A 13,838-nucleotide genomic window follows, 5' to 3' on the forward strand; every position below is an offset into this window, starting at 1 on the left:
AGTGATGCAGGCCTTCGAGAATCTACAGCCCCGTTCTTACACCCGGAAGTCAGGATGGCCGAGCGGTCTAAGGCGCTGCGTTCAGGTCGCAGTCTCCCCTGGAGGCGTGGGTTCGAATCCCACTTCTGACAAGAGAATCTTTTAGTATTTATCTCTTTGTTCGTTTATTATTATTATTATTATTGGTTGTATTAAAATTCCACAAGAATAGTAAACACTGCATAAAATAAACGAATATAACAATGCAGCAGTTTCGATCGAAAATCATCTATTATTATTATTGTTGTTGGTTTTTAAATATTAAATTGTGATTTGCTTCGTTTTTTTCCACTGAATTGTTTCTTCCAGGATACCAGCAGAATGAAGACGCCCCAGGCAGCCCAAGACCCTGATCCGGAGCGCGCCCTGTCCTCATTCCCCGTCTCCAGCCGTCTGGCTCCGAGCGCTCGCGGAATTTCGCTGGAGAACAGGATCCTGGCTGAGGCCTCGTCTGCGTTAAGTTACCGGGGGTCAAGCGGGGTCGCCCCAGCCCTCGACGAGTCTGGCCGGCTGTGTGGCCTCTCGGCACTGAAATCGGCCGCCGGGGCCCTCACCTCCACCTGCGCCGCGCTCAGACCCACCCACCTCTCCAGCACCAGCAGCACCCAGCTCAGCTCTGCCTTTCTGGGCACCCAGAATACACTGCTCTCCCAGTGGACCAAGGCTCTCCACCGCCCTGCTGCCACCCTGACCCCCAGCTCCCTCCTCCGTCCCTCGAACCTGACCTCCACAAGGGGATCAGGAGACAAACAGGAAGGCAGCGGAGGAAGAGGAGGAGGGAATGAGATAGAGAAAGGAAGGAAATGGTTCTCTGAAACACCATTGGAAAGCTACCAGTCTCTGTCTGAGCAGTGGAGTCAGGTATCTCTTTACATTCAAATCATAATCTGACATTTCTGTATGTTAAACTGATGCTGGCACTGTTGCTGGAGGGGGTTGCACAGAAAATGAGTCTCCAGAGGTCTCACCTGCCCTGTTGGCATCCTTCTCCCTCTCTCTCCCTCAGGTGGCTGTCTACACCCGGCAGGAGCTCAACATTCGCATCACAGCCAACTTCCTGCTGGCCCTGTCAGCCCGCCTGCCCGAAGCCAAGCCTCACCTGCGCAGGTACTACTGCGCCGCCATCCAGCTGCCCTCCGACTGGATCGAAGTGGTGCGGCTCTACAGCACGGTGAGTCCCACTGGGGTTAGTGAAGTGGGCTCAGCATGGGTGTTGTGTCATGTCTGTCTGGCAGTAGTTGGATTGGATTAGGGCTTTCTCGGACCAGGGTATGTGTGTCTGCCGCCGGGGCCCTCACCTCCACCTGTGCCTAATATATATATAATCACTTTCTGAATGCACCTTTATCTTAATAAGACACCGTTTGTCTGCCCTCTGTGATTACAGTGCTTTGGTGGCAATCTGCCCTCCTGTCTGAAGAAAGCCATGGCCGACAAGTTTAAGCAGTTCAGCGAGTACCAGCTGGCCAAGTACAACACATGCAAGCAGCGCTGCAAGCACAGCCGGCCCAAGCCGGTGAGAGTGCGTTTTGAGCTGCTGATGTGGCTGCTGGGGTAAAGGGAGTCCTGGTGCAGGGGGGGCATTTAAAGCAATCTCCATCCCTCTCTCTGCGTCGTTTCAGAAAGGAGACCAAGACATGAAAAGGTGGGCGTCACTTCTTAAAATGCAGCAGGACTTCCTGCAGAAATACGTGAGTATTAGCATCGCTCTTTCCTCAGAAATACGGGAACGGTGTATGCCGGCTTCTGACTTCCTTCTTTCCTTTCATCCTTTCACACCTCCCACCTGCCCTCCCTCTCTCTCTCTCTGTACTCTGGCTCTCAGGAGAACAGCTCTACCAACAAGCAGCAGAACATCTTCAACCTGAAGAAGCTGGTCCAGAAGCTGCACATTAAGGATCCGGCAGAGCATGTGATGGGCATCCTGGGGCGGAAGTACGACCCTGCCGCCACAACCTTGCAACATACCTGCTGTACATATACAGTACAGTGTGTTTACTCCAGGTGTATGTATGTATACAGCTGTGGAAAAAATTAAGAGTCCACTCCAAGTTCAGAAATCAATCTTAAGTGGTCTCTTAATTTTTTCCAGAGCTGTGTATGTATATGTATATATATGTATATATATATATATATATATATATGTATATACACACAGTACAGTGTGTGGACTCCAGGTGTATATATACAGTACAGTGTGTGGACTCCAGGTGTATATATACAGTACAGTGTGTGGACTCCAGGTGTATATATACAGTACAATGGGTCCAGTTAGTGTCTGCACATCATCAAAACAATTTTTCTTAAAATATCTTCATTCTGAGATTCTGTGATGGTGCATTAGAATGTCAAATGCAAAGTCCTTACATATATGCAAACATGCACACTAACTCTCGTATGCTGGGAACAATGCAAATCTGCACAACTGTGGTGCGTGACACACAGCAGCCAGTCCTGTACAGTATTTGATGTTTCAGCCAAACTGACATACATACATGCGTTGACCCCCATGGCATCTCTCCTCGCAGGTATCCCAGCGATTACCACTCGTTCTCCCGCAGTGGGCTACCGGGGGCCTGGGTGCCGCAGCGGGCTGAGCAGAGGATGAAGCTGACCGTGCCGCAGACCTGGGAGAGGATGCTCAGCCTGAAAGGAAACAAGGCCCAGACCTGGGAGCAGCTGATAGGTGGGGCTGACCAGACCTGCACCACCTGTTCATACAGTCGTTTTTTGTTTTGTCCTTTTTGCCTTTGTTTTTTCCCATTCAGGCATTCATTATTGTCTTGTATTGTGTTACCTTTCCTGTATATTTTTCTCTTTCTTTTTTCATTAGTAACTGAGGCCTCACCATGGTGTCACGACAATTATTTATTGTCAATACCGGCAATTTTTTATTTATATTTAATGTAGCCATTCTGAAGTCTTGCCGTTTAGTGATACGGTAAGGTCTCTGCCCTGTGGTGGGAGATCCGGGTTCGAATCCCACTGTGGCTGTTTCATGAGCAAGTGTATATAACAAGAGAATAAAGTGTCATTCTTAGTTAGATTCCTCATAGCCTTAGGGCATATTTTTCCTATTATAGTCATCTATTTTCATTATTGTGGCCTGTTATTTATGATTTATTTCAGCACTATTCATTCTCAAACAGAAAAATTATTAATCACAATCTTTTGTTGTTGACCTTATTGTTGGTGATGAATTATTGCTGTGGTGTAAAGCTTGTGGTGAAAAGTGTGTGACAGATTGATGGTATACCTCCATTTAAGAATACGTTTTCAAACAAATAATGAAACATTGCAGCTCCAATACGATCATTGTTAAAGCCGGACAAATTCGATATGTTGGGATTTTTGGCATGAAACCTCCACACACAACACAACTGAAAGCACACATTTGTAACACTTAAAAACAACAACATTGAAACAGAATTCATTTACATATAGCCTATTTATTTGAATCTAAAAAGTGTTCTTCAGATCTTTATTTTATTCTGTTTGTGTTGTGCACAAAGGGCATAAAATAACAAACCCCAGACTGTAGCAGATTGCAGGACACATGCAAAATCATGGAATTGCAGCCCTGTCTCAGACTCCTCTCCTTTACAGTTTGATTGATGTGATTGCTTCCCCACTCCCAGATAACCAGAGTCTGCCCTTCATGGCCATGCTCCGGAACCTGCGCAACATGATCATCCAGAATATCAGCCCAAAGCACCACCGGAAAATACTGAGCAAGCTGAGCAACAAGGTGAGTGTGGGGCCGTGAGAGCCGAACCCTGCATGGGGGAACCCAGCGCAGCTACACTTTGTGTGAAATGCGAGATGCATTGAGGCTGAGCGCTGCGTGGGGAAACGTCTGCCCAGTATGCAGCGGCAGTGCAGAAAGGAGAGACTTTTTACTCTGACCCACTGGATTATGTCAGAAGGTTACTGGCTCCATGTGAAGCCCAGACAGCAGCCATGCCTACCTCTAGCTACTCGTTAATACTTAGCTCGGGCAGATGTTCCCCTGATAAGGAAAGTGTTGCTCAGGTGCAGAAGAATGGAGATAGTGTGGAGATGCTCACTTTCTTTACCTCAGTGCCAGTCAGAGGTCGCTGTTTGAGTGGACTCTGGGCAGTAGGGCAGCAGGCAGGAAGCTGTCAGATGCTCTGGCTCTTAGGCCGGGGACCAAATCAAAAGTCTGACCTGCCAGTGCATCGCTAAATGTAAGCCTGTAACCCTGTAATGCAAGGACTTCTAGGTTTCTTCAGTAGTGGTTCCACATGATCAGAAATCCATCTGTGCTGTAATGTATCAGAGTTTCATTCACTCCCAGGAGCCATTTTCTAAAGCTTCTAAATCCAAGGCCATAGGGGTACAATTTTGTCATTTCTGACGAACATGTAGATCCACCCTTCCCTGATTGCGTCCCGTCTTTAGCTTTGCATCTTCCTTGCAGGAGTTGGTCATTCGTTCCCGGCAGCTGCCCTTCCGCTTCCTCTTGGCCTCCCGGATAAACTACCCTGCAAGAGTGCTAAGGACCTGTGTAGCATCGCCGACCCCACATCTAACAAACTGAGCATCACGGTACGCTATGCATGAATCCCTTGGTGGCGGTTATATTCCAGATTTACCCTTTTTGCCTTTGCCTCTCTTTGTGGTTTTATTTTTCTTTCTTCACCCCCCACCACTAGGGGCTGGAGCTGTCCGTGCTGATGGGGCTCATGCTGGGGTACTCCTGTGAGCACCCTCAGGTGGTTCTCAGCTCCTACGGGTACTACACAGAGGCGGAGCTGGAGCCTGATGCCCTATTGGACAACACCAGGAAACTGGTGCAGCAGGCACGGGTGAGGGATGCCTGTGATTGGCCAGGGTTGAAAGGAGGAGACTGTCGGGATGCGTTTATATTGACAGAAGCACTAACACACTTACACCCACACACCCAGTGGCTAATCTCTCCCTTTGGAGAGTTAGATAACTTTTTTATTCTTGCAATTGGTTCTCTTTGTCACAATATTTTGTACTGAAATCTGGCATGAAAATCTCTGCGTTATATATCACTGAAATACTACTATATACAGTGCATTTGGAAAGTATTCACAGCGCTTACATTTTTCCACATTTTGTTATGTTACAGCCTTACTCCAAAATGGATTAAATTCATTATTATCCTCAAAATTCTACAAACAATACCCCATAATGACAACGTGAAAGAAGTTTGTTTGAAATCTTTGCAAATGTATTCAAATTAAATACCAAAAAAGCACATGTACATAAGTATTCAAAGCCTTTGCCATGACGCTCATAATTTTGCTCAGGTGCATCCTGTTTCCACTGGTCATCCTTGAGATGTTTCTACAACTTGATTGGAGTCCACCTGTGGTAAATTCAGTTGATTGGACATGATTTGGAAAGGCACACACCTGTCTATATAAGGTCCCACAGTTAACAGTGAATGTCAGAGCACAAACCAAGCCATGAAGTCCAAGGAATTGTCTGTATACCTCTGAGACAGGATTGTATTGAGGCACAGATCTGGGGAAGGGTACAGAAAAATGACTGCAGCATTGAAGGTCCCAATGAGCACAGTGGCCTCCATCATCCGTAAAAGGAAGAAGTTTGGAACCACCAGGACTCTTCCTAGAGCTGGCCACCCGGCCAAACTGAGCGATCGCGGGAGAAGGGCCTTAGTCAGGGAGGTGACCAAGAACCCGATGGTCACTCTGACAGAGCTCCAGCGTGTCTTTGTGGAGAGGAAAACCTTCCAGAAGAACAACCATCTCTGCAGCACTCCACCAATCAGGCCTGTATGGTAGAGTGGCCAGACGGAAGCCACTACTCAGTAAAAGGCACATGACAGCCCGTCTGGAGTTTGCCAAAAGGCACCTGAAGGATTCTCTGGTTTGATGAAACAAAGATTGAACTCTTTGCCCTGAATGGCAAGCGTCATGTCTGGGGGAAACCAGGCACCGCTCATCACCTGGCCAATACCATCCCTATAGTGAAGCATGGTGGTGGCAGCATCATGCTGTGGGGATGTTTTTCAGCGGCAGAATCTGGGAGACTAGTCAGGATCGAGGGAAAGATGAATGCAGCAATGTACAGAGACATCCTTGATGAAAACCTGCTCCAGAGCGCTCTGGACCTCAGACTGGGGCGAAGGTTCATCTTCCAACAGGACAATGACCCTAAGCACACAGCCAAGATAACAAAGGAGTGGCTACAGGACAACTCTGTGAATGTCCTTGAGTCTCCCAGCCAGAGCCCAGACTTGAACCCGATTGAACATCTCTGGAGAGATCTGAAAATGACTGTGCACCGACGCTCCCCGTCCAACCTGATGGAGCTTGAGAGGTCCTGCAAAGAAGAATGGGAGAAACTGCCCAAAAATAGGTGTGCCAAGCTTGTAGCATCATACTCAAAAAGACTTGAGGCTGTAATCGGTGCCAAAGGTGCTTCAACAAAGTATTGAGCAAAGGCTGTGAATACTTATGTACATGTGCTTTTTTTGTTTTTTATTTTTAATAAATTTGCAAAGATTTCAGACAAACTTCTTTCATGTTGTCATTATGGGTTATTGTTTGTAGAATTTTGAGGAAAATAATGAATTTCATCCATTTTGGAATAAGGGTGTAACATAACAAAATGTGGAAAAAGTGAAGCGCTGTGAATACTTTCCGGATGCACTGTATGTTCAGTTCTATGTTACGTGACAATAAATATTGTCAAAAAGTTTTTGAATTGTACTGAATTCATTTGATTTGACAATCAGGTATTGATTACATGCAGATGTTGATACAACTACTAGGCTACTTAAATATATATCACACTAAATAGTTAGACATTATGATCTTCCGGACCTTTGCTTCAAGAAATTTTCTCTAACTGGAGCTCTTTAAATTTTAGTTGAACACCCCTGGTCTACAGTTTTGCTCGCCGTTCCTCATCACCTTGTTTCCTTTCCGTTCCTCTGCTCTCTTCCCCTCAGCTACCCTTCCCAGTGGGGCGGCGTCATCGACGGGAAACCTTGCACCTCAGGTCTAGAGGTGTTCAGGAAAGCCGTCCTGGATGACCTCTGGGAGGCGCTGTTGGAGCAGTTTGTGCAGGTCAGTGCAAGAATGGTGGTGGACTGCCTTTACCTAATTATAAACGTTTTTTTTTTTGTCCCAACATTGTACACTGACGTTACGATGCGACATTTATATAAAAGCATTCCATAGAAACAAGGTATATAGGCACACAAATAATACAATGTAAACATTGTAATGGACATTTAGACAGGTTCATTTACAGTGACTGAAAAAGCTTGAACAACACACATTTAGGATATGTGCATATGAAATAGATTTGGTCATATACATGGAAATGACAGAGTTCGACCTTCTTGAATGGTGCAGAGAGCAGTAACTGTGCGACCATAAAGAGAAAACTAATGACACTGTGTGCTCAGGGGTAACTCTCTCTTTCTCACAACCTCTCTCTCTCCTTCTCCTTCTCCCTCCACTTGTGTGTCCATGCAGGAAGACGAGGGCTCAGAGGCGGGCTCAGAGGTCACCGAGCAGGAAGTATACCAGGAAGCCCAGCAGCGGAAGTGTCAGGGGCTGAGGAAGCTGGTCGCCACTGCTGCCGGCAAAATCCGAGAGTCTGGGAAGGGAGGGCCGGTGCTTGTCCATGGCGGTCCCGGGGAGGGGAAGACAGTTTTTATGGTAATGTAATGCGGCCTTAATTCAGTTTTCACTGCGGAAGGTTGGGAGAGCTCCATTTACAGTAGACTGTCTTACTGGTTCATATGGACATGTCTGCCAAAACTAGATGATTTTAAACACACCCTGTAAGAATACATTGTATTGTATATAGATTTGATAGGTTAGACTGATCAGTTCCCTAATGATTTCTCCCCCTTCTCCTTCTCCCCCAATCCACAGGCCGCGCTGGCTAATGAGCTCAAGTGCCCGTCAGGCAAGACCCCCTCCTACGATGTCATTTTCTTTTTTTTGCGGTTCCAGGGAAAAGATCATTGATTAACTCAGCATAGGAGCAGCTTCAGTTGTCAGTTGCTCACAGGGTTTGAATTTATCTGAATTGGATCCCATCGGAAATACCTGTGTTCCTAGCTAAAGTGATTCCCAGTTCTGCTAACCTCTTGGTGTGTGAGATAGCTCCACTTCCAGGGCTTATTTTGATTGGCCACTTTTGACCTCTTCCCCAGGGAACTGCTGGCGGATTTTCACACCCAGCTGGATGCACTCTGCGTTGCCCGGAAAAAACAGCTGCTGGCCATTCTGGTCGATGGGGCGGACTGCCTGCAGGATGCCCAGGGCCAGTCGGTCTCTGACTGGATCCCACAGCACCTCCCTCAGGTAGGAGAACTGCATCGTGATTTAATTAGATGTATTGTGCTAGGACAGTACTGCTGTTGCTGCTGTCTAAATGATTTAATTGCTGAGCTGAGCTTTGCCCCACTGTGTCTGTTGCCTGCCTTTCCTGTTCACAAGCTGCGTGTCTGTACATACGCACATGTACCAATTGAGTGCAACTGGACTAGATACACTGATGGACTGATCAGTGGACAGGTGGACTGGAGGTGGCAGACAGACAGATGGACAAATGTTCAAGTAGGCATGGAAAGAGACTGAGGAGCCAGCCAATGGGAACTTGTTTTTGTCTGCCAGGTCTGAGAGAGCAAGACCTGTACTCCCTACTGTGCATGTGCAAAACACTGGCCACCAGAAGTGGGGAGGAGCCTGCCTGGCAGGAAGTGATGCGTGCAGCGAGGCAACCCGAGAGCCGCATCCCCATGGCAACCTTTTCAGAGCTGGCCCGGACTATGCAGAGGTATGTCTTGATAGCCTCAGTTCCTATAGCCTCAGTCTGTTCCGATTAAGGACTTTCTTTTTTCTGGTTGCTCTTTTTCATTGCTTAATTCATAAACAAAGGAATGGAGCCTAAACTTTAGCCCTGCCTCTCCTCCAGCATGATTGGCCAGTCTGACATCCAAGACCCGGACTCCCGTTTCCTTCTGGCCAATGACGATGTAAGATCAGCTTTTGAGGAGCAGTTTCTGATAAGCCAGGAAGCAGGGAGAAGGACCCACCTTGTGCTGGCAGGTACAGTACTGGAGCCCTCCCCCCTGCCAAGAAGAATTGGTTGTTGCCTTAGTTCAACATTCAAGGAAAGATGGACTGAGCCATTAGCTATTAGAGGGGTGAATGTTCACTGACTTATGATGTTATCCCCAGTGACTTGCATGCCGATGGTTATAATATATAATCATATTATAAACACCATAACTGGATAGGAAACCATTCACCAGTCAGCCCCAGATGTGAATGGAAAGGTGACAGCTGTGATGCTGTTGAGAAGCAGGTGTTCATGCTGTTTAGTTTCCCTCCGTGTCTCTCATGGCCTCTATGTCTCTGTTCATGTGCCTCCCAGCTCACCTCTGGACACTGGCTGACCCAGGTGGCAGAGACCGCTTCCTGCACTGCGAGGCCGCAGCCCTCCGTCACCTGCCGTTCCACCTGCCCATCAGAACTAACTCTGCTAAAAATAAATGAATAAGTAAATATTCAATTCAATTACTTTTGTTGGGAGTCACTGACTGTCTCTGTCTTGAGTCTAGTGTCTCGACTTTGTGGGGCTCTGTGTCCTGGGACTCTGTCTTGTCTCCATCATGAGCCAGTGTCTCCCTGCCCTCACCAGGTGAAGGGGGGCCAGCCAGCTGTCCTGCACTCCCTGCTGTCCAGTTTCCATTTCCTGCATGCCCATGTCCGGCTTGGCCTCCTCACCCATCTGCTGGACACCTGTCTGGTGAGTACGCAGCCCCTCACAGAGACACTAGCGTGTACATTTCTTCCAAACCAGCCACGGCCTCCTATGTCCCCATCCCCAAGTCATAAATTCCCTCACTAGCTCTCTATAAATCATGAGCAATTGTCCACATGTGTACATTTCATAGTAGTATTGTTACAATAGAATTTTTGTAATATGCAATAATATTTAAGCAGCTACTTCTGTACACAATGTAAGTAACTGTATTAACCACTATAATTACTCTGATTACTACATGCTATATAGGTAGTTCGGGCAAATGACCCACTGTCACACCTGCTGTTGCTGTAGATTCCTCAATGGAGTTGGAAGATGGGGTGACCCATGGTGAGCTGGAGGCGTGCCATGATTTTCTGCGTCGCCACGCCCCCATCCTCTCCTATTGGCCGGCACTCTTTGTCCAGCAAGCTCTCAATGAACCTGAGGGCTGCGCCGCCCAAGTCTGGGCCCAAGGGATTGTGGGAAGGGAGACGGGCTCTGTGCGCTTGCTGAGGTGGCTGAACAAGCCACACGAAATCCAAAAGAAGGCCACGTAAGGATCAATGTGAGATGGATGTCCTTGTGTTTCCCTTTGTGTCTCAGTGTGTCTGTCTTAACCAGGCTTGAGTTTGAACCAAGTATCCAAACTGGTATGCAATTGTAAAGGTATTTCCATGCCTAGAGGGCCTGTGAAAACTACATAGACACTGTATGGGTAAAATCCCACAGATTTCTTCCACATCGTTCCCCTTCACCCCCCATAGTGACACAGTCACCACTTTTCACTCTGTGCCAACCTGTGTGAGCGTGCAGCCGAAGGGCAGACTGGCAGTTGTGGGAACTGGGCAAGGATCTCTTCACATCATCAACACAGAGACTGGGTAGGTATGGCTAGACTTGTATGGTTGTGCTTTGCTACAGCAGAACCAGAGTGAAAGGTGTATTTAATATCCAGGTGTAATGCTTTGTGTTAGCATTATAATAGTTGAATCCTTCACTACAGCCTGAAATAGATGGATCATAAATATTTTACTTAATGTTTACCCCATCACCTTTAGGAAGTTACTACCTCCTAAACTACTTGGACAACTAAAGTTACATGTGAGAATATAAGTTTTTGGACATTGCAGCTTTAGTTTTTTGTCAAGAAGTGGTGTTTTGGGTAACTTGTCTTGTGATTGGTCTCTGTCACAGGAAGTGAGGTCACTGATGAGCTCCTGCGATGGCATCTCAGGGTGCGTGTTCCTGCGGGAGGGGCTTCTGGGCTCCACCTCCTTCGATGGGCAGATAGAAGTGTGGGACATCGACAGTGGCTGCAGGTTCCACATTTAGCTATTTCTCCCCTCTTATTTGATGTCAATGTTTTTCTAATAATTGCGGTCTCACCAATTTCAGCTGGGCCTCAGCCAGATTGAATCATTTCCTTACCTGCAAATTACAAGCATGTACCGCATTGCAATTGAATTATTTGTCAGAAGCCATGTTCTACTACTTTTATATAGCAAGAGTTAAAACAATAGGGTAAAAATTGGTTAAGGCACATTGGCCTAGGCAAGTGATTGAAGTTGTGAATTGATGCATAAATGAATGAGGCAAACTTATATAGACCAGTGGTTCTCAAACCTACAGTACATCCTACCCTGCTGGTTTTTGTTCCAACCGAGCTCTCAATTACTTAATTGAAGTAGTAATTTCCTAAATCAGAGCCTTTTGATTGATTTTAACAGTAGAGGTTTTAAGTTAAGTATAAAAAGGAAATTATTAAGGAACCAACATTTGATCAGTTACATAATTTAAAGAGTCAAATGTAATCAAATTTCTTCTATTAAGGATTCAATTAATTAATTGAGAGCTTGGTTGGAACAGAAACCAGCAGGGTAGGTTATACTCCAGGACAGGTTTGAGAACCACTGATATAGACAATAAAATAAAAATTAGGATGAGGAACTGGGCAGAATCAACTAGATCTGTCTTCTCCTTCTAGGACTGTGGAAGTTGACGCCCACAAAAACAGCATCACGGGATGTGATGTCACCACCGACAGGAAGAACTTGGCCACAGTGTCCCTGGACTCTAAGCTGAAGGTTTGAGAGACTCTTCGGTTTTTCACCCTTCTTTTTTACATAGTATTTGTATCCAGCTAGTAGTCATAGTTATGTATTTTTATTTATTTCTCATAATTCATTTCTTGTTGTCTCCAGGTGTGGGCAGTGCCAAAGGGCAGCCTGGCCGCCACACTGAACAATACCTGCCCTTTGAACTGTGTGACCTTTCACCCCGAGGGTCATTTGGTGGTGGCAGGTGGCTGGGACAAGGCGGTGAGGCTCTGGAACTGGCTGACCGGGCAGAGTGTGGCGGTGAGTGGATAAAGCTCTTCATAAGCTGCAGGGAGGTCAATTCCTGTTTCTTGAATTTTTTTTTAACATGAAATGTAATAAATTCAAAATAAAAAAATAATCACTACTTGGTTTCATTACTTTGCATTCTCTCTGATTTGTGTGCATTATTTATGACATCACTGTGTTGTAAATCACAGGAAACATTGTCTTTCAACGAGACTCTCTTTCCCTCTCCCTCCCCCAGACTCTATCAGGTCATGAGGTGTCTGTCCGCAGCCTGTCCTTCTCTCAGTCTGGGGGGCTCCTGACCTCAGGCTGTCTCTCTGGGGATGTGAGGCTGTGGTCAGCAACCTGGAAATGTGTAGGGCACTACCGGGCCCACCAGGGGGCAACAGAGGTGCTGCAGTTCATGGAGGGAGGCAGGCTCCTGCTGAGCGGTGGCTCGGACAACATGGTGAGATGGGTTCCAGACACGATTGCCCCTCTTTGTCCTTTCCATCTCTCTCAATTATTCATTTGAGGTGTCTGTACTGTATTAACATCTCCCCCTGTTCCATGTCACAGGTGCATCTGTGGTCTGGGAGTTTGGGTCTCTCTATCGGCCAGCTGGGGGACAGCATGGTGAGTGAAAGGCTGATGCTGTTCCCACCTATCAGGCTCCAAGCAGCTCCAATGGGCGGTGCTGTCCAGTACAGTGAGAGTGGGCGAGTATTTAACCACCTCTCCTGTTGTATCATAGGAACAGTCCGGAGCATCCCAGGGGCAGGGGTCCGGCCGCTCGGCAACGGTGGAATCTCCCGCCCTGTGCGTGGCGGTCGCCGGGGACTACGTTGCTGTGGGTTACCAAAGCAATAGGATCCACCTGTACCATCGGGATTCGGGTAGGTCTGTCAGTGCGTGTATGGCAGGTCGCTCTCGGGATGTCGGGAATTCTAGCTAGGCCGGTCTGAGCTTCCCAACATGCAATAATTCCCAGTTTGACTTCTGGTTCAATTATGATTTTTGGCTATGTTAGAAGACCACTGAGAAGTTGGGAAGATGAGATCAGAAGCTTTGCTGGTGTTATCTTGAGAAGAGTCTCTAGATCAAAGCAATTGGGGAGACATTTTGAGGGAGGCCTTCATCCAGTAGGGGATCAACAAAGGTATACACTCACCTAAAAGATTATTAGGAACGCCATACTAATACTGTGTTTTACCCCCTTTCGCCTTCAGAACTGCCTTAATTCTACGTGGCATTGATTCAACAAGGTGCTGAAAGCATTCTTTAGAAATGTTGGCCCATATTGATAGGATAGCATCTTGCAGTTGATGGAGATTTGTGGGATGCACATCCAGGGCATGAAGCTCCCGTTCCACCACATCCCAAAGATGCTCTATTGGGTTGATATCTGGTGACTGTGGGGGCCAGTTTAGTACAGTGAACTCATTGTCATGTTCAAGAAACCAATTTGAAATGATTCGACCTTTGTGACATGGTGCATTATCCTGCTGGAAGTAGCCATCAGAGGATGGGTACATGGTGGTCATAAAGGGATGGACATGGTCAGAAACAATGCTCAGGTAGGCCGTGGCATTTAAACGATGCCCAATTGGCACTAAGGGGCCTAAAGTGTGCCAAGAAAACATCCCCCACACCATTACACCACCACCAACAGCCTGCACAGTG

The 13,838-nt window shown here is 46.9% G+C and overlaps 2 protein-coding genes and 1 non-coding gene across 4 annotated transcripts in view; all 3 read left to right on the forward strand.

Annotated features, from left to right (window-relative positions):
• Positions 1 to 7,725, forward strand: part of LOC136768677 (telomerase protein component 1-like) — an 8,388-nt gene extending 663 nt beyond the window's left edge. The window contains exons 2-12 of the mRNA XM_066722985.1: positions 349 to 900; positions 1,046 to 1,210; positions 1,427 to 1,555; positions 1,662 to 1,730; positions 1,865 to 1,974; positions 2,568 to 2,725; positions 3,678 to 3,787; positions 4,481 to 4,608; positions 4,716 to 4,868; positions 7,010 to 7,127; positions 7,542 to 7,725. Coding sequence (XP_066579082.1) covers positions 361 to 900; positions 1,046 to 1,210; positions 1,427 to 1,555; positions 1,662 to 1,730; positions 1,865 to 1,974; positions 2,568 to 2,725; positions 3,678 to 3,787; positions 4,481 to 4,600 — 1,401 coding nt within the window. The 5' untranslated portion in view covers positions 349 to 360 and the 3' untranslated portion in view covers positions 4,601 to 4,608; positions 4,716 to 4,868; positions 7,010 to 7,127; positions 7,542 to 7,725. The remainder of the gene's footprint in view (positions 1 to 348; positions 901 to 1,045; positions 1,211 to 1,426; positions 1,556 to 1,661; positions 1,731 to 1,864; positions 1,975 to 2,567; positions 2,726 to 3,677; positions 3,788 to 4,480; positions 4,609 to 4,715; positions 4,869 to 7,009; positions 7,128 to 7,541) is intronic.
• On the forward strand, positions 49 to 131 carry trnal-cag (transfer RNA leucine (anticodon CAG)). The gene has a single exon. It is a non-coding gene; the product is annotated as a tRNA-Leu (tRNA).
• A 226-nt stretch (positions 7,726 to 7,951) lies between the features above and the next one.
• On the forward strand, positions 7,952 to 13,443 carry LOC136768680 (telomerase protein component 1-like). 2 transcript variants are annotated; one of them, XM_066722989.1, is made up of 13 exons: positions 7,952 to 8,381; positions 8,694 to 8,856; positions 8,995 to 9,128; positions 9,457 to 9,582; positions 9,724 to 9,831; positions 10,144 to 10,384; positions 10,596 to 10,716; positions 11,026 to 11,150; positions 11,816 to 11,915; positions 12,033 to 12,188; positions 12,415 to 12,624; positions 12,735 to 12,791; positions 12,910 to 13,443. In XM_066722989.1, the coding sequence occupies exons 8-13, from the start codon at positions 11,041 to 11,043 to the stop codon at positions 13,108 to 13,110; spliced, it is 834 nt and encodes a 277-aa protein (XP_066579086.1). In that variant the 5' UTR covers positions 7,952 to 8,381; positions 8,694 to 8,856; positions 8,995 to 9,128; positions 9,457 to 9,582; positions 9,724 to 9,831; positions 10,144 to 10,384; positions 10,596 to 10,716; positions 11,026 to 11,040; the 3' UTR covers positions 13,111 to 13,443. The 2 variants fall into 2 exon arrangements, with proteins under 2 accessions (XP_066579086.1, XP_066579087.1); XM_066722990.1 differs by having other exon boundaries at positions 10,596 to 10,712.
• The last annotated feature ends 395 nt before the right edge of the window (positions 13,444 to 13,838 follow it).

Source organism: Amia ocellicauda, chromosome 14, assembly GCF_036373705.1.
Source record: "Amia ocellicauda isolate fAmiCal2 chromosome 14, fAmiCal2.hap1, whole genome shotgun sequence".
Lineage (NCBI taxonomy): Eukaryota > Metazoa > Chordata > Actinopteri > Amiiformes > Amiidae > Amia > Amia ocellicauda.

Bases quoted from the DNA above. Each gene is read 5' to 3' on its own strand.
- LOC136768680 (XM_066722989.1), top strand. From the start codon at position 11,041: ATGAGCTCCTGCGATGGCATCTCAGGGTGCGTGTTCCTGCGGGAGGGG. The intron at 11,916-12,032 runs GTTTGAGAGACT...TGTTGTCTCCAG, and splicing joins CCCTGGACTCTAAGCTGAAG to GTGTGGGCAGTGCCAAAGGG. The intron at 12,792-12,909 runs GTGAGTGAAAGG...GTTGTATCATAG, and splicing joins GCCAGCTGGGGGACAGCATG to GAACAGTCCGGAGCATCCCA.